At 30.0% G+C, this 19,580-nt stretch overlaps 1 protein-coding gene across 3 annotated transcripts in view; it reads left to right on the top strand.

Annotated features, from left to right (window-relative positions):
• Nucleotides 1-19,580, top strand: part of LOC107453374 (Polycomb protein Scm) — a 66,509-nt gene that overhangs the window by 22,049 nt on the left and 24,880 nt on the right. For all 3 annotated transcript variants that reach the window (XM_016070190.3, XM_016070191.3, XM_071188096.1), the window contains exons 6-8: nt 3,704-4,027; nt 10,233-10,476; nt 19,041-19,343. In XM_016070190.3, the coding sequence (XP_015925676.1) occupies nt 3,704-4,027; nt 10,233-10,476; nt 19,041-19,343 (871 nt within the window). The remainder of the gene's footprint in view (nt 1-3,703; nt 4,028-10,232; nt 10,477-19,040; nt 19,344-19,580) is intronic.

The raw sequence follows: 19,580 nt of genomic DNA on the forward strand, positions 1-19,580 counted from the left end.
AAACTCTTTTCATTAAAACATGCTAATTTCAGAGCAGCAGAAAAACTTTTTTCTATTTTTAGTTGTGATGTTGAAACATTCTGTTAAAACAATCCACATTAGGAATGGCTATTTCGTCCTCTTTCAACACCTGTTAAGTGGTTAAATAGATTGGAAGGAGAAAGGTTTTAGTTGTTAATAAGGATTTTGATGTATGTAATAATTAGACGGGTGAACAGCATTTAACAATAAATTTAATTAAGCAAAATAAGTAACAAAAGTAACATCTTGGAAACGACATTTCTATGCCATCACAACTTTGGGCATACCTCAAAACCAAAGTAAAATAATACAGTTCTTGTACGTTTTCCCTCTCAGGAGAAAAGTTTAATCATTCTCCCTTTCAATTTGGATTAATGCTTTTGCTCTGATTCTCACTCCTCTGTCCTTTGGAGAAGCATCTGGCTTCAGAAGAAAACGATGCGTCTAACTGATATGCTACAAAGAAACAAACAAACAAAAAAGCAAACAGAAATATATGTTGAAAAAAAATCATAATTATATTACACATAAAAATGTAAGAGCACAGTGAAATATGACTCCTAAAACACTGAACAAAATTTTAAATTTTCAACACAGATTTACCTAAGTAAGGATAACATTATAACCATTTAAACAAACTATTAACTAAATATTAAACAAACTATATGCATTATACTTATTTTCATTCATGTGATATGTAATCTTGACAAGGCATCTGCGTTGCCATGTGCACTACCCCTCCTATAAGTAACTTTGACATTATATCTTTGGAATGCTAGTGCCCACCTTGTTAGCTCTTCACTATGCGGGGCACTACGTGTTAAATATGTGAGTGGGTCATGGTCGGAAATAACTTCGATTTGCGAATTAAAAATCCAAATGTCGAAACGTTTTAATGCTTCCAACACTGAAAAAGCCTCTCGTTCTATAGTGGACCATTTCTTTTCGCTTTCCGATAATTTTTCGCTAAAGAATGCAACTGGCATTTCTTTCCCGTGTTCATCAGTTTTTGATAAACAGGCTCCTACTGCAGTTGCACTGGCGTCAGTAAAGAGTTGAAATGGTCGCTTCATATTGGGAGTGTGCAAGGAGGGCATTTCAATTAATAGCTCTTTGAGCTTAGAAAGCGACTGTTCAACTGAGTCGTCCCATGGAATGTTGTTTGGAGTGTTTTTCATTGTAAGGTTGGTCAAACGTAGCATTACATCTGAAAAGTTCGGAATATAATCTCTATAGTAGCTAGCCAAACCCAGAAGACTTTTTACTTCCTCTTAGTTGATGGTCGGCTTAATTTTCGTATTGCTTCAACCTTTTCGGGATCGGGGGAATGTTGTCTGGATCCGATAATATGACCTAAAAATTTCACAGAACTTTTTCCAAAGTCACATTTTGTTGAAGTATCAGCAGCCAACAACTCAACTCTATCATAGTTGTGTATTTTGATTTAGATATGCTGTTATTCGAATTTTGTAATTAGGCTTCCAAAATTATTGTAAATATCGTAATATAAAGCGTTTTCCTTTTATGAAATTCCAAAGTATTTATTTCGAATCTTTAAACACACTTTTTAAGATTCACTTTTAACCCTACTTCGTTCAAGGTTCTGAACACTTGATCCTCCCAAAAGTCGAAAAATATTGCAACATCGTCAATATATGATCTCCATTTTTTTCGATGAGGCAACAGAGCTTTATCCATCGATTTTTGAAAAGTACTTTGTGCGTTTTTCATACCGAAGGATAGCACGTTCCATTGGTAATGACCAGAATGAGTTACAAACGTCGTAAGATGTTTAGCTTCCTTCTTCATTGGGATTTGCCAATAACCCTTAGTCAAGTCTAGTATGCTTATGTAATTTGCCTTACCAATTTCAAACAAAAGATCTCTGGCATTTTGCATAGGATAGGCATCAGTAACTGTAAAACTATTTAGCAATCTGTAATCAACGCACAGTCTAACGCTACCATCTTTCTTGGATACGCATACGATGGGATGAGCCCATTCACTTTCACTCGATTCTATCAGTCCTAGCCGAAGTAGTTCTTGAATTTGCCGATCCACCTCCTCTTGTAGAGCAATGGGTATTCGATATGGCTTCATTTTCTTTGGAATGAAATCCGGAGTTAAAGACACTGAATGTCCATTCACANGATCCTTATGAAATGTTTTTCTTTTTAATTTATTTTAATTTTGTTCTTGTTTATTTTATTTTACTTCTAAAATTTTTTTTGACGTAGGGGGTAAGGGTACTTTTGTTCTGAGTTCAGGGTCAAATTGAATTCACTCGGTGATGTGGGAAAGTACTGATTGTTTCGATTTACACCAGTTTCTTTTTGGGTTTTTTTAAAGCTAAAACTGTTTATAAAAAGTTTTTCTTTTTCAGTAATATCATTGATTGAATATGAATTTTTTGAGTGCTTGAAAATTTTTTTAAAGTGCTTGAAAAGTTTTTAAAAAGTGCTTATTTTTGATTCAAAGATTTGGCTACGCACCCTGAATCTATAATCGACGCACAGTCTGGCGCTACCATGTTTCTTGGATATGATACGATGGGATGAGCCCATTCACTTTCACCCGGTTCTATCAGTCCTAGTCGAAGTAGTTCTTGAATTTGTCAATCCACCTCCTCTTGTAGAGCAATGGGTATTTGATATGGTTTAATTTTCTTCAGAATGAAATCCAGAGTTAAAGACACTGAATGTCCATTCACATTTGCTTTTCCCAGGATGGAATCAAGACCATCTGCAAAAGATTGCAGTACGTTAACTAGCTTCTGTTTTTGCGAATAATTTAAATTTACAGAATTTTTAAGTACATGTTTCCTAATATCATCTTTAGTCAATTTTATAGTGTCTATAGGTGCATAATGCAAATCTACAAATTCTTGATCTTGGTCAAAAATCAAACCAATTTTACCAACTCTCGCTACATACGGTTAACTATGGTATGGCTAACTACTACAGTTAATTTTTAAACTATGTGGACAGGTTATGGGTGTTCATGCGTAACAACTAATACAGGGAAAAAAACACAGTTTTTAAAAAAAAATTGCCTGCCTTTCTTCTTTTAATTATAATTATTTGCTTATTATAGGTTTTAACTATAAGTTATCTTGTATATTCAATATCACAGTGATTATTAAAGGAAGTAAGTACAGTAGCTCATTATTAACATTCCTTCAAACTTTGACTATGTTTCATAAAAATTTGACAGAAACTGGGTTTTAGTTTTGAACAGTCTATAGAATTAAGCAGTATAGAGAGCGCTTGCCTAGTTTTTATTTTAAGTTCTGGAAATTTCTCTGAAGCTATGTCTAAATTTCAGAAGCTAATTAAGTTCAGGGTTAGAAAATTTTTTAACAATCCTTTTTATGCAGCATAAAAGCAGTATCCAGTAAAATAAAAAACAAGAAGATAACTATCTGGTCCAAAACATTTACAAAGATAGTCGGAGATAAGTTGCTAAATGGATTCTTGGGATTTAAAAGAAGTTGACTAGAAAAAAATCATGAACAAGATTATCTAGAAATTAAAGACATTTTCAGGAAAATAAAAATTATGTTGTTTCTTGCATCTTTGCACAATTTGTGGGACCCTAATTTTTATGTATAGAAATCAGTTCATTTCAGGGTTTACTCTGTACTTAACTAATACAGCTACTCTTATTTAATATTTCTTTTCAGTATCCTATTCCTCCAAAGAATGAGTTCAGATTAGGTATGAAACTGGAAGCTTATGATCCTCGCAATGTGACTTCAACATGCATTGCCACTGTTGTGGCAATGTTAGGTCCCCTACTTCGACTGCGTTTAGATGGCGGTGATAACAAAAATGACTTTTGGCGATTGGTTGATAGCTCAGAAATACATCCCATTGGTCATTGTGAAAAGAATGGTGGTATGTTGCAGCCCCCTCTTGGATTTAGAATGAATGCTTCATCATGGCCCATGTTTCTGTGTAAGACTTTAAATGGTGCAGACATAGCTCCAAGTAGCATATTTATGGAGGTAATCATCCGATAGTATTTATTGAAAAAAAAATTTTATTGTTGAAAATCTTGTATAAATGATCTCTAATTTTAAGTAATTTTTTGCTTGGTTAAGCATGTATTTTTTTTATTATGTATTTTTTAAGCATGAATCTGATTTAAAAAATAATATTGACAGTTAGAAAATGTCAATAATAACATTGTCCAATATAACAAAAATTTCTCAAGCAATACTGCAAAAATACGTATTGTGGTCCAAATAAATATTTTAGAAGTATTTATCCTTGTTTACCAAAAATATAGCTGAATGTTAAATGACAAATTCTCATCAAATTACGTGTATACTAAGCTGTCTTTATGGAATTTACCTGACACTATGCTTATATACACACTGATCATTTTCTTCTATAAATATAATCATCATTGATTTGGTTCATGCAGCTTTAAAAAGAATTAGAATTCAAAATAGATTTTCAATGGTCCCAGAATATTTGATTTTCTTGATAATTTCCGAAAGTATTTGAAGAATAATTTTAAATTTCACTTTTACTGGAGAAAAAAAGCTGTGGTAAAAGTGATCATCACTGGGGATTATTGGTAAAAAAATGTCATTTATTGATTACATGTAATTCTGTAAAACAAAGTGAATATTTATTTTAAATTTAGTTTTATATTTAGAACATAGTCTATTCTGTAAATAAAATTTTAAATAATTTTGTTCTCCATTTCATTATTATGTTTGAAATTATTGAGCCACCTAATTTTACATTTTACCAGTAAAAAATTAAGTGGCTGAATAATATTTTTTATAATTTCTTCTCAATTTTAATTTAAAATCAATTTATTAATTTCAATACAAATTTTAAAAAAAATTTTTTTCTTCCATTTGGAAATTTTTTATGATGAAATTGAAAAAATCTTGAGAAAAATCTTGATAATGCATGCAAAGAAAACCATCTTTATGTGGGCAGTTTATAACATTTATAATAAGAACCAGAACAGAAATAAGTTTTGACAAACATTTCTGTGCTGTTAATTCAATAATAAATAAATGACAGTTTGATTAGTGGCATATAGTGTGTTAGTAAATTTATAAATTTTTGATTTTTTAAATTGACGAAGATGTTTTATATTTTCAATTTATTGCGTTTAAAGTAAAGTATGTGTAAATAAAGTGTATTCATAATCTACTTGTATTGTACCTGTCTATTAGAATAACAATGAAGCACATAATTTTTAAGGAGCTAAAGTAAGGTTTTAATTATTTTGAAAATAGTGTAATGCTTTTCATAATGAAATCATATAGTGTTGTATGCAACATATGTTATAAATGGTATACAACCTGTTAACTTAAGCTTTCAATTATAATAAAACTTATGAAAATTTCATTTTCTGACCAGATCTGTCAGGAAAAAAAGGTAATCAGTTCTGAAATTTTTGAATTTTTTTTTATTTAAATTGTTTTGTATCATCACAAATGTACTGCCGAGTACACATAAATGATGTATGGTATATAATTTTAAAATATCTGTATCCCTATAACTTAAATACTACAGTAGAGAACCATTTATCCGGTATCCAGATAACCGGGAAACCAGAAAACCGGGGGAAATTTTGATCGGTTTTCCCGCCGTTTTAAACTAGAACGATTATGAGAAAAAGCGGAAATTGAACTCATCCTTGAAGTTGAGTAGAGGAAAATGCAAGGAAGGGGAGAATTTTTCCCCCCGTTTACCCAGAGAAATGTCATTTCCTCCGTGACCTTGAAGGCAGAGAAGGGAGGAATGTTTTATTTTCTTCTTTAGGCCGTCAATCAAGCTCGAGGGGGGTGGGGAAAATGCATATTTATCTATTTGACATCGATTAATAAAAATAAAATCTTTTTCTTCTGAATAAATTCTCATTCTTTGGAAGTGCGGTATCATTTGCAAGTTTTTATTGATGTGGAATCACATCTACTATAATTAAATATCGTGTTTTTATCAACAAAAAAATAAATAAAAGAAGAATTGTTTATTAATTTAAACATAGGATTATTTTATGAAGCAGATTGCAGTTTTGTTTTTCTGATTCCACTACGTTTGATATTTTTTTCTTTTCACGATAAATTTCGCACTCAATAAATTAATTCTTTTTATTCATAAATTTTATCATTAGGTTTTTTTTTAAAATTCCGTTGATCTTGCCTTGTTCCGGGTTTTAATATTTATGCTAGTGCCTTTTTAACTATCGTTTGGGTTTGATAATTTTCAAGTGTTTTTATTTAGATTAATGTTTTCCTTTTATTTTATTGTTTCCCCCGTATAATTAGGTATGAAATATATTGCGTTATTTAACCATTGGTTTTGTTTATATTAGTTAATTTAGGAATTGTAATTACTTTTAAAAAATAAATATGAGAATTTTGTATTTTTTAAACTTGTTTTTCTTGTCTAAACTTGCAAATTTTTTTTATTCTTTTAAATGTTATTTTTCTACCATATTTTTTTTCTTTTAAAAGTTTGGAGTACCTTTCTTTTTTCTCTTACTTTATGCATTACACTTTTTCCTTGTAATTCGGGTTAGATAAAACATCGATTAACGACACTTTTTGGTCGATCCAGAAAACCGGGAAATTCAGACATCCGGGTAAGTGATGGTTCCGAGCATCCCGGATAATTGCTTCTCTACTGTACTAAAATAAGAACTTTTATGAGAATATAACCTAAATGTCTTGAAAGAAAGAATTATAAAACTACCCAGAGTTAGTCCATCTCAAAGATAATTTAATCCATGATTTGTCAAATAATGCAAATATTGGCAGAGCAGTTTTTAAACACAGACTCATTTTTTTTGCCCTGATTATCCATCATTTAAATTTCTTTTTTATTTACCCGATCTCTAATGTACTTTTATTGATATTAAAATGTTTTGATGCTCAGCTGAAATTTATACCATTGTCACTGTGCCATTTTATAACTTCTAGTATTTTGCTACCATGTACAAATTGAATTTAAGCATCTTGCTCTAGATATAATCAATGCAGACTGATTCTCTAATGGCCGTGATCTTATCCAAGTCTCATGACACACCCCATCCTATTCCTGTTTTTCTTCATGAATATAATTCGAATGAAGAGTGACAATACTCATGTTTTACCCTAACCCTTTCCGATTAGTCCATACTTCTTCGCTTCAAGGACAGTAACAATACCAGTGTTTCACCCTCTCTCCTATTCATTCTTGCTTTCCCCTTTCCCCCAGCTAAAACATTCCTTCTCCTTTGACTTCTAGGCAGGCAGTATCTGTTTTAAACTAATTTTTTTCAGGTAAAAAAGACACTGCTGTTGTTGAAGAATTTTGGAAAAGAACAGGAATTGGTGCTTATTCAGTACTGATTTGCTGCTTGAGATCAGTTTATAACTTTGGGTGGGGCTTACTAGAATCTAGGGACTTGTTCGGTATTTTACAGTAACTCCAGAAAACACCAGTGTCCCAAAGTGACCTCACCTCTAATAAAGTATCCCCGTTTTATAGTTCGTTAAAGTAAAAGAAGCAAATAATTTTATTATTGCATGTTCTGTTATATTAAGAGATATAATTTTTGAAAAAATTAAAAGGTATTTTTGACCTTTAATATATTATATAGCAGTTGTACTTTATAGACATAAAGAAACTGCATTATTGTTAATTATTCTGTCAGTCTTATAACTCTTTTAAAAGTAAAGCATGGTTTGTTCAAAATAAATGCAGTATTTAATAGTTAAGAGCAAAATTTGCAATAGTATTATGTATTCATAGTATAGCAACATCATGTTAGAATGTCTGCTTTTGTTTGGACCACAAGGGTCATTATAATGAGTGTTGACTGTATTAATAACTAAAAAGAATTTTAAAATTGTTAACTATATATTTTTTTCCTTTATTTCACTCTTGAATTAAATTCTTGAAATTTTATGGCTATTTTTTAATATACTTATCTACTAGGGAATGAGAATTCTTTTTATACTCTATATTTTAACATTTAATCTGCTTTTTGATATTAAAAAAGGTATGCTTTTGTCCTGGTAAAATAAAGCACAAATTGTAAGAAGTTAATACAAAAATCAACAAAATGAAAGATAACAATAATAAATAAAAATAAGATTACATGAAATAACTTAGTTGCTAGACCATTTTTTTTTCATAATATTAAGCAACTATCAATTGGTAAACTAAAAGAAAAAGACAAATTTTATTTTTTTATAAAAAGTATATTCTTAATTTAAAAACTGGTGATAATCAATCAAATATAAAAATTTTCTTGATTTTGACCACTAGTGTATATTGTTTTTTCATAAATTATGATTAAAGAAGTAGCCTTATTTTGAAGTGTAGGAATTTGTCAAAAGATAATAGCCTTTACAAATCATGGTAAATTTTTAGTTATCATCAATTTGAAAAATCAAAATTTTGAACATACCCTGTCTAACTCAAATTCTTGTAGCCTTTGCATATCATGATAAGTTTTTAGTTGTCATGAATTTGAAAAATCCAAATTTCGAACATACTTTGTCGAACCATGTGTGATTTCAGCCTGCTGTTATAAAAATTCAGTTTTAAACTTAATATATATATTGGGTTGTTAGGAAAGTAATTTCGTTTTTTATCAACTGAAGACTTTTCAAAGCCAACTTCACTCTTAAGTAATCCCTATACTGTCAGACCTCAATATAAGGTCTCCCTAAGGGACATCACAAAAGTGATCTTTTAAGCAGGGTGATCTTTTAACCGATTCATTAGCAGTTCGTAACTAAGCTCGTAAATAGTACACATTACGATTTTTTTAAAAATGGTAATACAAACGAAAATGATCAGCCATAAATTAAGTATTTAAGTCAATAAATTTTAACAGAATTAGTAAAGAATTAATGAAAGTTAGGTATTTTTTTTAAAAAAAATTTTACTTAAAATAAATCTATTTACAAATTTCCTCAAAGTGTACATACATACATTACATCTTACCTTATTTAAAATAATCATTTATGCAGGTCTGTCTCGTTTATGGTTTCATTTTTCGAACAATGTTTTCTAGATTTTGTAACTTCTCAAAATATTCCTCAGCTCCCTCATGGTTTAAAAAAAAATTTGTATGACATTCATTGCATTGAAGGCTTTCGCTTGGGTTACAGTCTCATTGTCCTCACTGTCCACTGTGAAACAATTTCAGAAATTGTAGCTTCAGAAGTGGTTGCAATTTCCTCATCAATCAAACCATATTCAGCCTCCCCTTCAATGGCATGGCCATGATTTTTCACATCTTCCATCAGAACAGATAGAGGAATATCGTCTTCTTCGGTTTCGTTATCCACGATATTCAGAGAACTCACAAAACCAGCATGACGAAAACAATTGAAACTGGGGAGGGGAAACTCTCTCCAAGTCCAGGTGTGTTCGTTGGCTGCAACGTTTTCCTAGAACTCGAGAAGGGTAATTGCCTTTTAAGGAAGTTAAATAGGCTTTTGTTTGAAAAGAGCACCGCTCGCCTCAGATAAAAATGATCTTATAAGCAATAACGATTATTAAAACTTGACCATATATCCGATAATTTGTAACAAATAATTCCTTTTCAGTGAGCCGAGACTTTGGAAAAGTGACCTTATATCGAGGTCTGACTGTATATTTTGATGTACCAAGATTTACTTCTAAACTAGTTTGATTGATTTCATGCTGTTGTTTTTGATTGGTGCCCTTTCAAATATGCAAAGTAAAAAAGCAGCATTTTCAGCATATTTTACTTTTTTACTGTCAAAAATATAAAAATACTGTTCAAGTGAGGAAAGAATTATCCAGTGTCCATTGAGAAGGTGAATTGATTGGAAATTTTGCAAACCAATTTTTATAGTACGCCAGTGTCAAAATTGGTTTCCAAAATTTCTGTTTTGAAATTAAGAGACACCAACACTAGTTCAAGCTCTTGAAATTTTTTTCAATCGGAAGAGTCTCAAGGAATCACCATTTTAAACAGTTTGTATGATATTTTAATTTTCTCGGCTATAGTGCCATCTGTGAATCAAAAGGCATTAACCTCTTTCCATACACTCAGCTTCTTATGACCCAATCGTTTTAGTTAAAATGGCTGGAAAACCGGTTTTCTGGATAACTGATTAAGGGTTCTGTTCTGTATAATTTTATGAAATATTTGCTTAAACTTGTTATAATGTTATTTGAATAATTTTTTTTTGTTCTCCAATGTATATATACTAGGAACCACCATCACCAAAACGCAACAAATTTGAAATTGGTTATAAATTAGAAGCATTGGATCGAAAAAATCCTCACTTAATTTGTCCTGCCACAGTTGGTGCTGTGAAAGAAGATATGATCTTTGTAACTTTTGATGGTTGGCGAGGAGCTTTTGATTACTGGTGTAAATTTGACTCTAGAGATATTTTTCCTGTTGGATGGTGTAGAGCTAGTGGACATACCTTACAATATCCTGGAAATAAGGGTAATTATTAAAAATTTCTTATCATAACTTGCTGTATATAATCCGCAATATATATTATCTTAAAATGAATTCTATCAATGTTATCATATATAAATTATGATTTTGAAAATTTGATGAAAATTAACAGCCAATTCCTCAAACCGGAGAGTTTAAAAACCTATGAGCACTGCAGTAGCATAGAGAAAAAAGGCTATGGCATTATGGCTGATAAATTTTATATTATTGCTTATTTAACTTTAAGCATTTATGAAAGAAATTAAGTTAGCTGTTTAAAAATGATAATATTTTTACCATGGAATAATTTCCTTACATAAATAGATGTTTAAAATATTAATTTTCTTTTTTCGTTTCTAATGTTTCTTTTTGCATAATAGGCGTTTTGGCCTACAGTGATTACACTCCTCTTTTAAGATGCATCTAACATTATCTCTAATCATAGAGTTTGCTCTGGGCATCCAAATGCCTCAGCGCTATACTGAGGCAATGTGTATGTGTAATTAGAAATATAATTTGATAGATTTAAACATGAAACTTTTCTTAATTTAATACTGTTTATAACTTTTATGCTGAAATATTTATCCTTATCTTTCAAATGAGGGATTTATTTTGACACTTATCACGATTAAAACAATAAATGTCAGATGTGATTATAAGAGCCCACATTGTAAGTCATCCATCAAATGAAATCAGATACTTTTTCTTAATTTAATATTATTATTTACTACTCACTTATGGATCATTATTTTTCAAATTAACCAAAGGATTGTTACAGGTTGTTATAATGATATGACCACTCATTTTGATGTTAAATAGAACTAAATATTAATATATTTGACTGCAAATGCTGCATTTGTAAGACAACACCATTGTAAAGATTGCAAAATAATTATATTTAAATAAAGTAGACATCTTCTATTTCAGCAAAAAATTTTATTTCAATACCATTTATATTTGGTACAATCACAATAGTTAAAAATTTTCATTATAGAACAATAAAAGTACTTTTTAAAAATATATTAATTATTTAAAAATATTTATTTGCAATTCCTGTTAAAATGGATTTCAGTGGAAGTCCCGTATCTGAAGTCTGTGGGACTTAAGCAAGTCCAGATAATAGATTTTTTCTATAAAATAGACCACAACATAAACAAAAATCAAAACAAGTATTATGCAACGGAAAATAAAAAAATAATAAAAAATTTCAGTCGTTAACGTTCAACTATTAGAATGATATCTAATGAGAGAGAAAAATAGTTGTAGGGAACTCATTACTCAAAATATTAAAAACAAAGCAAATTTTAAAAAATGACAAACAATTGATTATAATTAAACAAAAAGGTTACTTTCTCCACCACTGAACTAAAGGGATTGAAGCAAGATCTTTCCAGTCATCCTTGAAGTTGAGTTGATGAAAAGGTAGGGAGAGAAAAAAACATTTTCTTCCCATGTGAAGAGAAGAAAAGATGTTTAACGAGAACATCTTAAGTCGGAAGGAGTGGGGAAGTGACAAAGTCTTATTTTCTCTCTCCAATTAACAGCCGTCAATCAAACCTAAAAAAGTGGCATGCTGAGTTCATTTTTTGTCTCTATTTACAAGAAAGAAATGTTTGCTGCATGCATAACAGTGAACAGTTGGTGGAAGGGAAATAATTAAAAAATACATTGCTATGCTTCACTGAATATAAAGAAGTAATGTAATATAATGAATAATGGAATATAATATAAATAAACATTTTAATTGTAATACGAAAACGGCTAAAATGGAGAGAGAAAAAAATTTCAATAATAAAGTTGAATATTGTTGTTTTATATTTTTTTGTTTTTAATTCAAAACATAATTGACTGTGCTAGATGGAGAAAAATACAAAAGCCATTTAGCATTGTATGAAATTAAAAATTCATTGAAATGAAGCGGAATATACACTACTAAAATAAATGTTGTAACCATTTTCCAAGAAACAATAAGAAAACAAAATACCGGGCTAGCTCTGAAATGATTTATTTATATAGTTACTAGCAGAGCACAGAAAACAGTTACAAATTACTAAAAAAACATATTAACAAAACGAAACTCACATAACACTACACGGAGAGATTAATTTGGAGATGTTCTCCAATCGGTTGCTGCAGTTCAACTCAAAAGTTTCGCCACAAGATGGCGTGGTGGTAATTCAGTTTTAAAGTAGTATAGTTCTGTTACAATGTTAAAATAATGCATTAAGAAAGAGATAATTGCATGCCCTACCATCTGAAGGGGGGGGGACAAGTAATTTAAAATAAGCAAACAAAAAACATAGCAAAAGTAAAAAGTACATTGCTTAAGCAGTGAAATGCCCATGTCTAAATTTTTAAGCAATTCCTCTTTTTCTTTAGTTGATAAAGAAACATTTTTTTTTTTTGACTGATGTGAAGACATTAGGTAAAATAATAGCACATCAACAAAGATAACTTAATAAAAAAAAATTAAACACAAATAACAATAACTCAATTAAAACTTAATAAAAAATAACCCGTCGAAAACTTAACACAAATAACTTTAAAAACAAGCAGTTAAAACTCACAATTCCTTAATTCAGAAAGCTAGATCGGTAAAAATGTCAAAAGTGTTTCATTGAATCGTTTTAAGTATGAGATACTTAGCAATAGAAATTAGTTCTGGAATCTTTTGCAAGATGTATTTCACCAAGGTCAATTACTGTATTAATGTATTGCAAGTGTACTGGAAGTTTGAGGGAAAGATATAAATTAAAAGAGAATTAATTTCAAAGAAATGTAATTTAACTCTTGGTTGAGAATAAAGGGACTTTCCTTAGGCATGTTCATATTTAAGTAGAAGGGAATCTTGAAGTCATTTTTATGTCGATGGTTAAGAAAGAATGTTGTCCCCTTTTTCTCCACCCCAGAAATATTACATGATCAGAAGAAGAAAGATTATTTCTCCAGGATATGTATCTTTTCAAACTTATTCAGATTTTTCATTTGGTCAATCCATCCCTAGTTATCTAAGAGGTTTCAATAAATGTCCTTTTTTTCAAGCCAGCTGTTATACTTGTTTGGACATCACTAGAAGAGGAGGATTTAGTTGCATTCTTTTAAACAACTATCCATCTCTTACTCCATCTCAGAGGAGCAGTATGCGCTTGGCGATCTTGGTAGTTCTTCTAACATGTGTCAAATGACACTTAGTTCTCCCAAAACTGCAAATACATAAAATAAAGGGGGGGGGGTTATAAAAGGGCAAGATGAAGATATGTTTATTTATTTTTATTGTTAAAAAGTGTCCTGGAAACAGACCCATCTGTGAATAGGACAACCGGATATGGGACTTCAAACTGTATTATAAAAGAGTTTATAATTTTAATTCTGAAAAAGTTGTGAACATGAATTTAATAATTTTATTTACTGTTTTTTTTAATACTTTTGTTATTTAAACATCTAGTCCAATTTTTATAATCTGTAATTTCTTTTATTTCTTCAAAAACAACTACTTATTGTATGGTGATGCATTTGTGGGGGCTGGAATTGTAGTGGTAAATACACTACATAACTCCAGCAGCAGAATTTTATCTGTTTTAGAATTCGATGAATGGGTATCACTAGTTGATTCATTTCTGTTTTGTGAGATGCCGAGAGAGCTGTGTTAAGATCACCAAACTTTAAGTGCTGGTTGTGAGAGCTGTATTGAGATCACAGTTGTGAGTGTGGCGTGTTCGCTCTTGTATTGCAATTAGCAGTCAAGTGTGAACAGGTCTATTGTATGTGATCGAGACTGAGTAGCAATAGTACAAAAAGGACAATGTCACTGTCACAAATAGCAAGTCAACTGTTCACTATGGTCTATCCATCCAACAAGGCGTTATCATATCGAGGTTCACATTACTGTCAAGATAGGAGTTTTCAGATCACGTCCGAAGGTCACCAATGTGGGGATTAGAATGCCCACGATGTCAACCTTCATCTATCAGAAGGTATCCCAAGATAGAATCGATTTAACATATTTTATATACTAGTGAATTAGAATTGTATCATTGTAGTGGTAGTTACACTACATTTTACTAGTGATTTGAAATTATATTATCGTAGTGGTAGTTACGCTAGAAATTCAAATCTTATGAGCTTAAGTAAAAGATTAAAGACAGTTAAGATTTTTTTCCCTTGATTCTTCTACAATAAAAAATTTTTATTCGATTTTTTATTTTTTATTCGATTAAAAAATTTTTATTATGGTTTTCTAATAAATACAACAAAAATAATTCAAAACCGCTTCCCACAAACGAGATGCCTCCAAATGGATTAAAGTAGCAAACAACTGAGAATACTGCTTAAAAAAATTTTGCATTAAGATATTTTTTCTATTTAAATTTATTGCTTAACCAGAAACAAAACAAGAATAAATCCTGAATGCATTTTCAGACTTATTGGAGAATACTGGAGTAGTTAACCGTAAGACTCAAGACATACTGAAGTTAATTCACTCGACTCTGATAGGACTCATGAGAAACTTCCACCTATCAGAAATGCAACTTACACTTTAGATTAGTTTTGCTTTTGAATATTAAAATGCAAATAAAAATATTCCTTAATTTATATGCATTATAATCGGGGATTAATACACATCTTTTTAAGTTATAATATTAAAGGAAAAATTATTTAAGCAATAAAGCTGATTCCGCTAGCAGAAAGACGCACAAATTCCTTTATTTTGACAACTATTTCTTTAAGTTGTAAAAGGATGTTTTCCTTTCTTTAAATATATAATAATAATTAAGAGGATATTTGTGGAATTTCATACTTCATTGTGGTTTCCTTTTGGTTGGATTTCTATCAGCATCATTAATAAGATTCATTTTATTTTCCAAGGAAAAATATTTAATTTTCACCAAGACCCTTCAGCAATAAACACTGCTTCTTTTCCAAAATTTCAAATAGTAATTGATAAAGGAGAAAAAGTATTTTTTTTTTAATGTATGTGTCCATCTTGAATCTGTTCCTTTTCAAATTGCAAAGCATTATAATGCTGTAGAAATAATGACAATGCAAACAATATAGGCAAAGGAGAATAAATTTACTCGCTGCCCACAGGAGTTATCCTTTTCTCCCAAACTGAGTGTGGAACACTAGTCTATTGTACAATGTGCAAATTAAAAAACGGACCACTCAGAATAACTTTTAATCTAATGATCCGATCTTCACGTTCTACAACTCAATGGCTCGAGGGGGTGACCTCAAATATGCAAATTAATTAATGAAGGCAATATTTTAAGTTATGAACTCAGACGCAAAAACATTCTTTCTCTGAATAAAATTTTTTTGTTGTTGATGGATTTGGATTTCTGACCTTTTAAAGATCAGGAATAGCCACAATCTGGGAAATATGGTACCAATAGTTGAGTCAGGAGAGGGGTCCTAAGTCTGGGCCCCTTAATATTAATTTTTGGGTATTTCGACATATCTCAAAAACTTTTTAAGCAAATTTTTTTTAAAATTCAAAAATTCATTTATTTAAAGATAATTTTATACAAAATTTAACTTTTAGTAAGTATTTATTATTTTATTTAATAATAGTCGAGAAAATTTTAAAATGTTTTGCATCATTTTAAAGAATGCAATTTTAAATGGCAAAATACAAAATTTAAGCGAAATCGGTCAAATAGTTCAACAGAAATTGAATTTTGAAAAATGGTGTGTTTAGAATTTGGTTTCTCAAGAACTATACTGTGAATTCTGCTCAAATGTTGCCATTTAAAATTAATTTATTTAATTATTTATTATTTTTGCCATTTGAAATTAATGATGTAAGAAATTGTATGCTTTACAATTCTAAGTTTTTTTTATCTATAATTAAATAAATTAATAAAAAATAATTAATACTTACTAAAAGTTATGTTTTGTATGGAACTACTTTTCAATATACGAATTTTATAATAGTGTGCAAAAATTTTCAATTCACTTGAAAAGTTTTCAAGATAAGTCAAAATACGCAAAAAGTAAAATTAACATTAAGTAGTCCAAGCTTTGACGAAACTATGTGGACCTAATTTCCCAGATTGCAGCTAATCCTTATATTTACGTGGTCAGAAATCCGTCGATTAAAAGTTATGTTTTTTTTTCTTTGAGGAAGTACATTTTTGTGTCTGATTTCATAAATTAAAATATCGCAGTCACTAATGATTTGGAATGTTTGAAGTCGCCCTTTCAAAACTTTAAGAATTAGTCCTAGAACTTGAAGATCCGATCACTAGACCAAAAGCTATTCAGGGTGGTCCGTTTTTTATTTTGCACACTAGACATAGGTTATGTCATACTTGCCCTATTATTATGAATACACTCACAGTAATTAACTATTGCCAAATTCAATTAACATTATTATAGCAAAATAACTAAGTGATTCATTTCTCTCTAATCACAACAGACCACTAAATTGCAGCTTAATATAAGGAAGCTATGAAAAATAAATGAAATTTACTAGTGATTAATTAAATATATTTTTACCTGAAACCAAATAAGCCAAATATAAATCATTGAATTTAAAAGATTTTGACAATAATGTTAATTGGTTTAGTGTTTGTTGTGTTCTATAAATAAATATCAAAATCATTTAGCCAAATTAATAAGAAAACAGTTACTACCACGTGTTCTCAAATGAAAACAAGCATCATACAAATTAACTAATGTATTCATCACAAATCATTACTTGAAATTGTAGGTTATACAGTGGGAAGTCTCGTATACGGAATGATCAGAACTTCAGCAAGTCCGAAAAATAGATTTTTCCAGGTGATAGGTCTTTAAGGTAAACAAAGATCAAAACAAATGTTATTTAATAAATTAACCAATGTTATTTAATAAAATTTCAACACAAATAAATTAGATAAATAATAGTAAAGATATTTAATATCAATATTTATGCAGTAAGCTTTGTTATTAGTTAAATTACTATAAATTAACAAAGGAATATTTACTATGAAAAATAAATATCACTAAAATATTTTTAAAAAAATGCAAGCAGACGATAGATGGCATGAACTTTTTCTTTCTTGAATAAAGAAACTTTTTTTTTTTAGATATTCAGTTAAAAAAATTTATAGTCATTAATATTCATAGTTTATTCATTTCACTGAAGTTTGTTCTTCTTCAACTGTTTTTATCTTTTCAACTACTCCTTAAGTGTTAAATATTTAGCTGTCCTGAAAATAGCAAGAGGGTGTGAAAAATATGACTTTGAGAAAAAGAGATTTATTTATTTTGATTGTTAAAGTATCTGGAAAAAAGACGTTTCCTGTAAATGAACATCCGGATATGGGACTTTGTACCGTAGATTATTTATTACCCATACTAAATTAGAAAACCCATCAATAAAACCTTATATATTTTCAAACAATAGACATGTTTTCTAACACTTGCTTAGTTAAGCTTGAACTTCATTTATCTAGTCCTAATTTTAAATTGCTACATAATTTAATTCTATGCTAATTATAAATATTAGGGGAGACAGAATCTTGAAAATAAAATAAAAAAAGAAATATTTATTATAACTTCATTGTTGGCGTTCCCTTATTTTAAGTAGAATATCATTCTGAATTTACATCATTGTTTTCTGCATAGGTTTATTTCAACTCCAGGTATCGTATTTCTTTCACTTCATTCCTGTCCCAACTGACTTCCTTTTGTGTTTCCTTCTTATTCCTCCTCTCCATCAAAAAGTTACACATCTTTCGTAGAAATTACTTTTCCTGTCTTTTTAATTAAAACATAATCTCTCCGAAGAAATTCAAAATAATATATTGCAGACATGTTGCTCCATGACTACTTGGTTAATTTCAATAGATAGTAAGGAATTATAATTTTCTTTATGTTGAATTAATTACATGAAAGAATAAAATTGATAGTTTGTTTAAAAGTTTAGCTAAAATTATAATTTTTCTTTAACAAATATTGATTACAAGATTAATTTCAAAGTGAATGCGATTTCTAGAAATTAATCAAAAAGCAATAAATTAAAATTAAATTCTTCTCCTTAAGATTGTTAAAAGAAAATTTTAAGATTGCTTTATAAGATGATACACTTAATCCAAAGTTAACTTTTAATGTAAGGTAGAGGGGGTTAGTGTAGACAAATTGATTGTTTCTATTATTTATCACTCAAAAATTTTTGCCGAAGGACTAAACTGTGTTATACTTTAATATATAGTTACAAGAGAAAGCATTAGAATGTTAAGTAGCAAATTACAGAAAACGAGGTTTTTATAATGGAAACGTAACATATTAATTTATGTTATATTTGCAAATTCCGACTTTTTTTTATTGTTTTTAACAATAGGAAATCGGTTAAGGATGAATATGCTTATTTCATGTTTTAATAGTCACTTCTAATATGTCTCTTTTTAATTAATGAGTAATGCACTTAAAATAACAAATGACTGCACAGAGCTAGTATTGACACATAGGTGTGGAGTTATTATGAACATGTCAATATTAACTGAATCAATTTGCAGAATCAGTAATTTGATTAGGTTAGGATTTTTATGCATAGTTTTATATTAATGAATGATCCTTCTACTTAGGTGCAGCTGGAGGAAGGTACAAAGTTAAAGTTCATTTACCAGTTACTAACTCTACTTTAGCTCCAACAATTAATTCTCCTGTATCTTCACAAAATCCTAGCAGTAGCACCAGATCTAAAATAAATGTAACTGATGGCAGCCTGAAAAGCCAATCTCAGTCTTACCTAGCAGTTTCCTCTGGTAACTCTTCTGTTCTAGAAAATGAAGAAACGAACCAACCAGATTGCAAACCGTCTTCATCTATTTCAAAAGTTCTTGTTACAGAGCCTGACACAAGTTCTGTTTCAAAAACATATCCCACAGGTAATTTGACATTGTTGATATGTTAATTTATTTTAATGTGAATATTATAAGTATTAGAAGAGCCTGTGATGGCTCAGGGGATTGAGCATTCGCCTTCCAATGAGGTGAGCCGGGTTTGAATCCCAGTCAATACAAATTCCGCATCCGGCTTGCACCGACCACAGTGCTGACGTGAAATATCCTCAGTGGTAGACAGATTATGGGTTAGCGTCCCCTTGCCCTCAGGGTAACTGTGGG

The sequence above is a fragment of the Parasteatoda tepidariorum genome, chromosome X2 (assembly GCF_043381705.1).
Source record: "Parasteatoda tepidariorum isolate YZ-2023 chromosome X2, CAS_Ptep_4.0, whole genome shotgun sequence".
Lineage (NCBI taxonomy): Eukaryota > Metazoa > Arthropoda > Arachnida > Araneae > Theridiidae > Parasteatoda > Parasteatoda tepidariorum.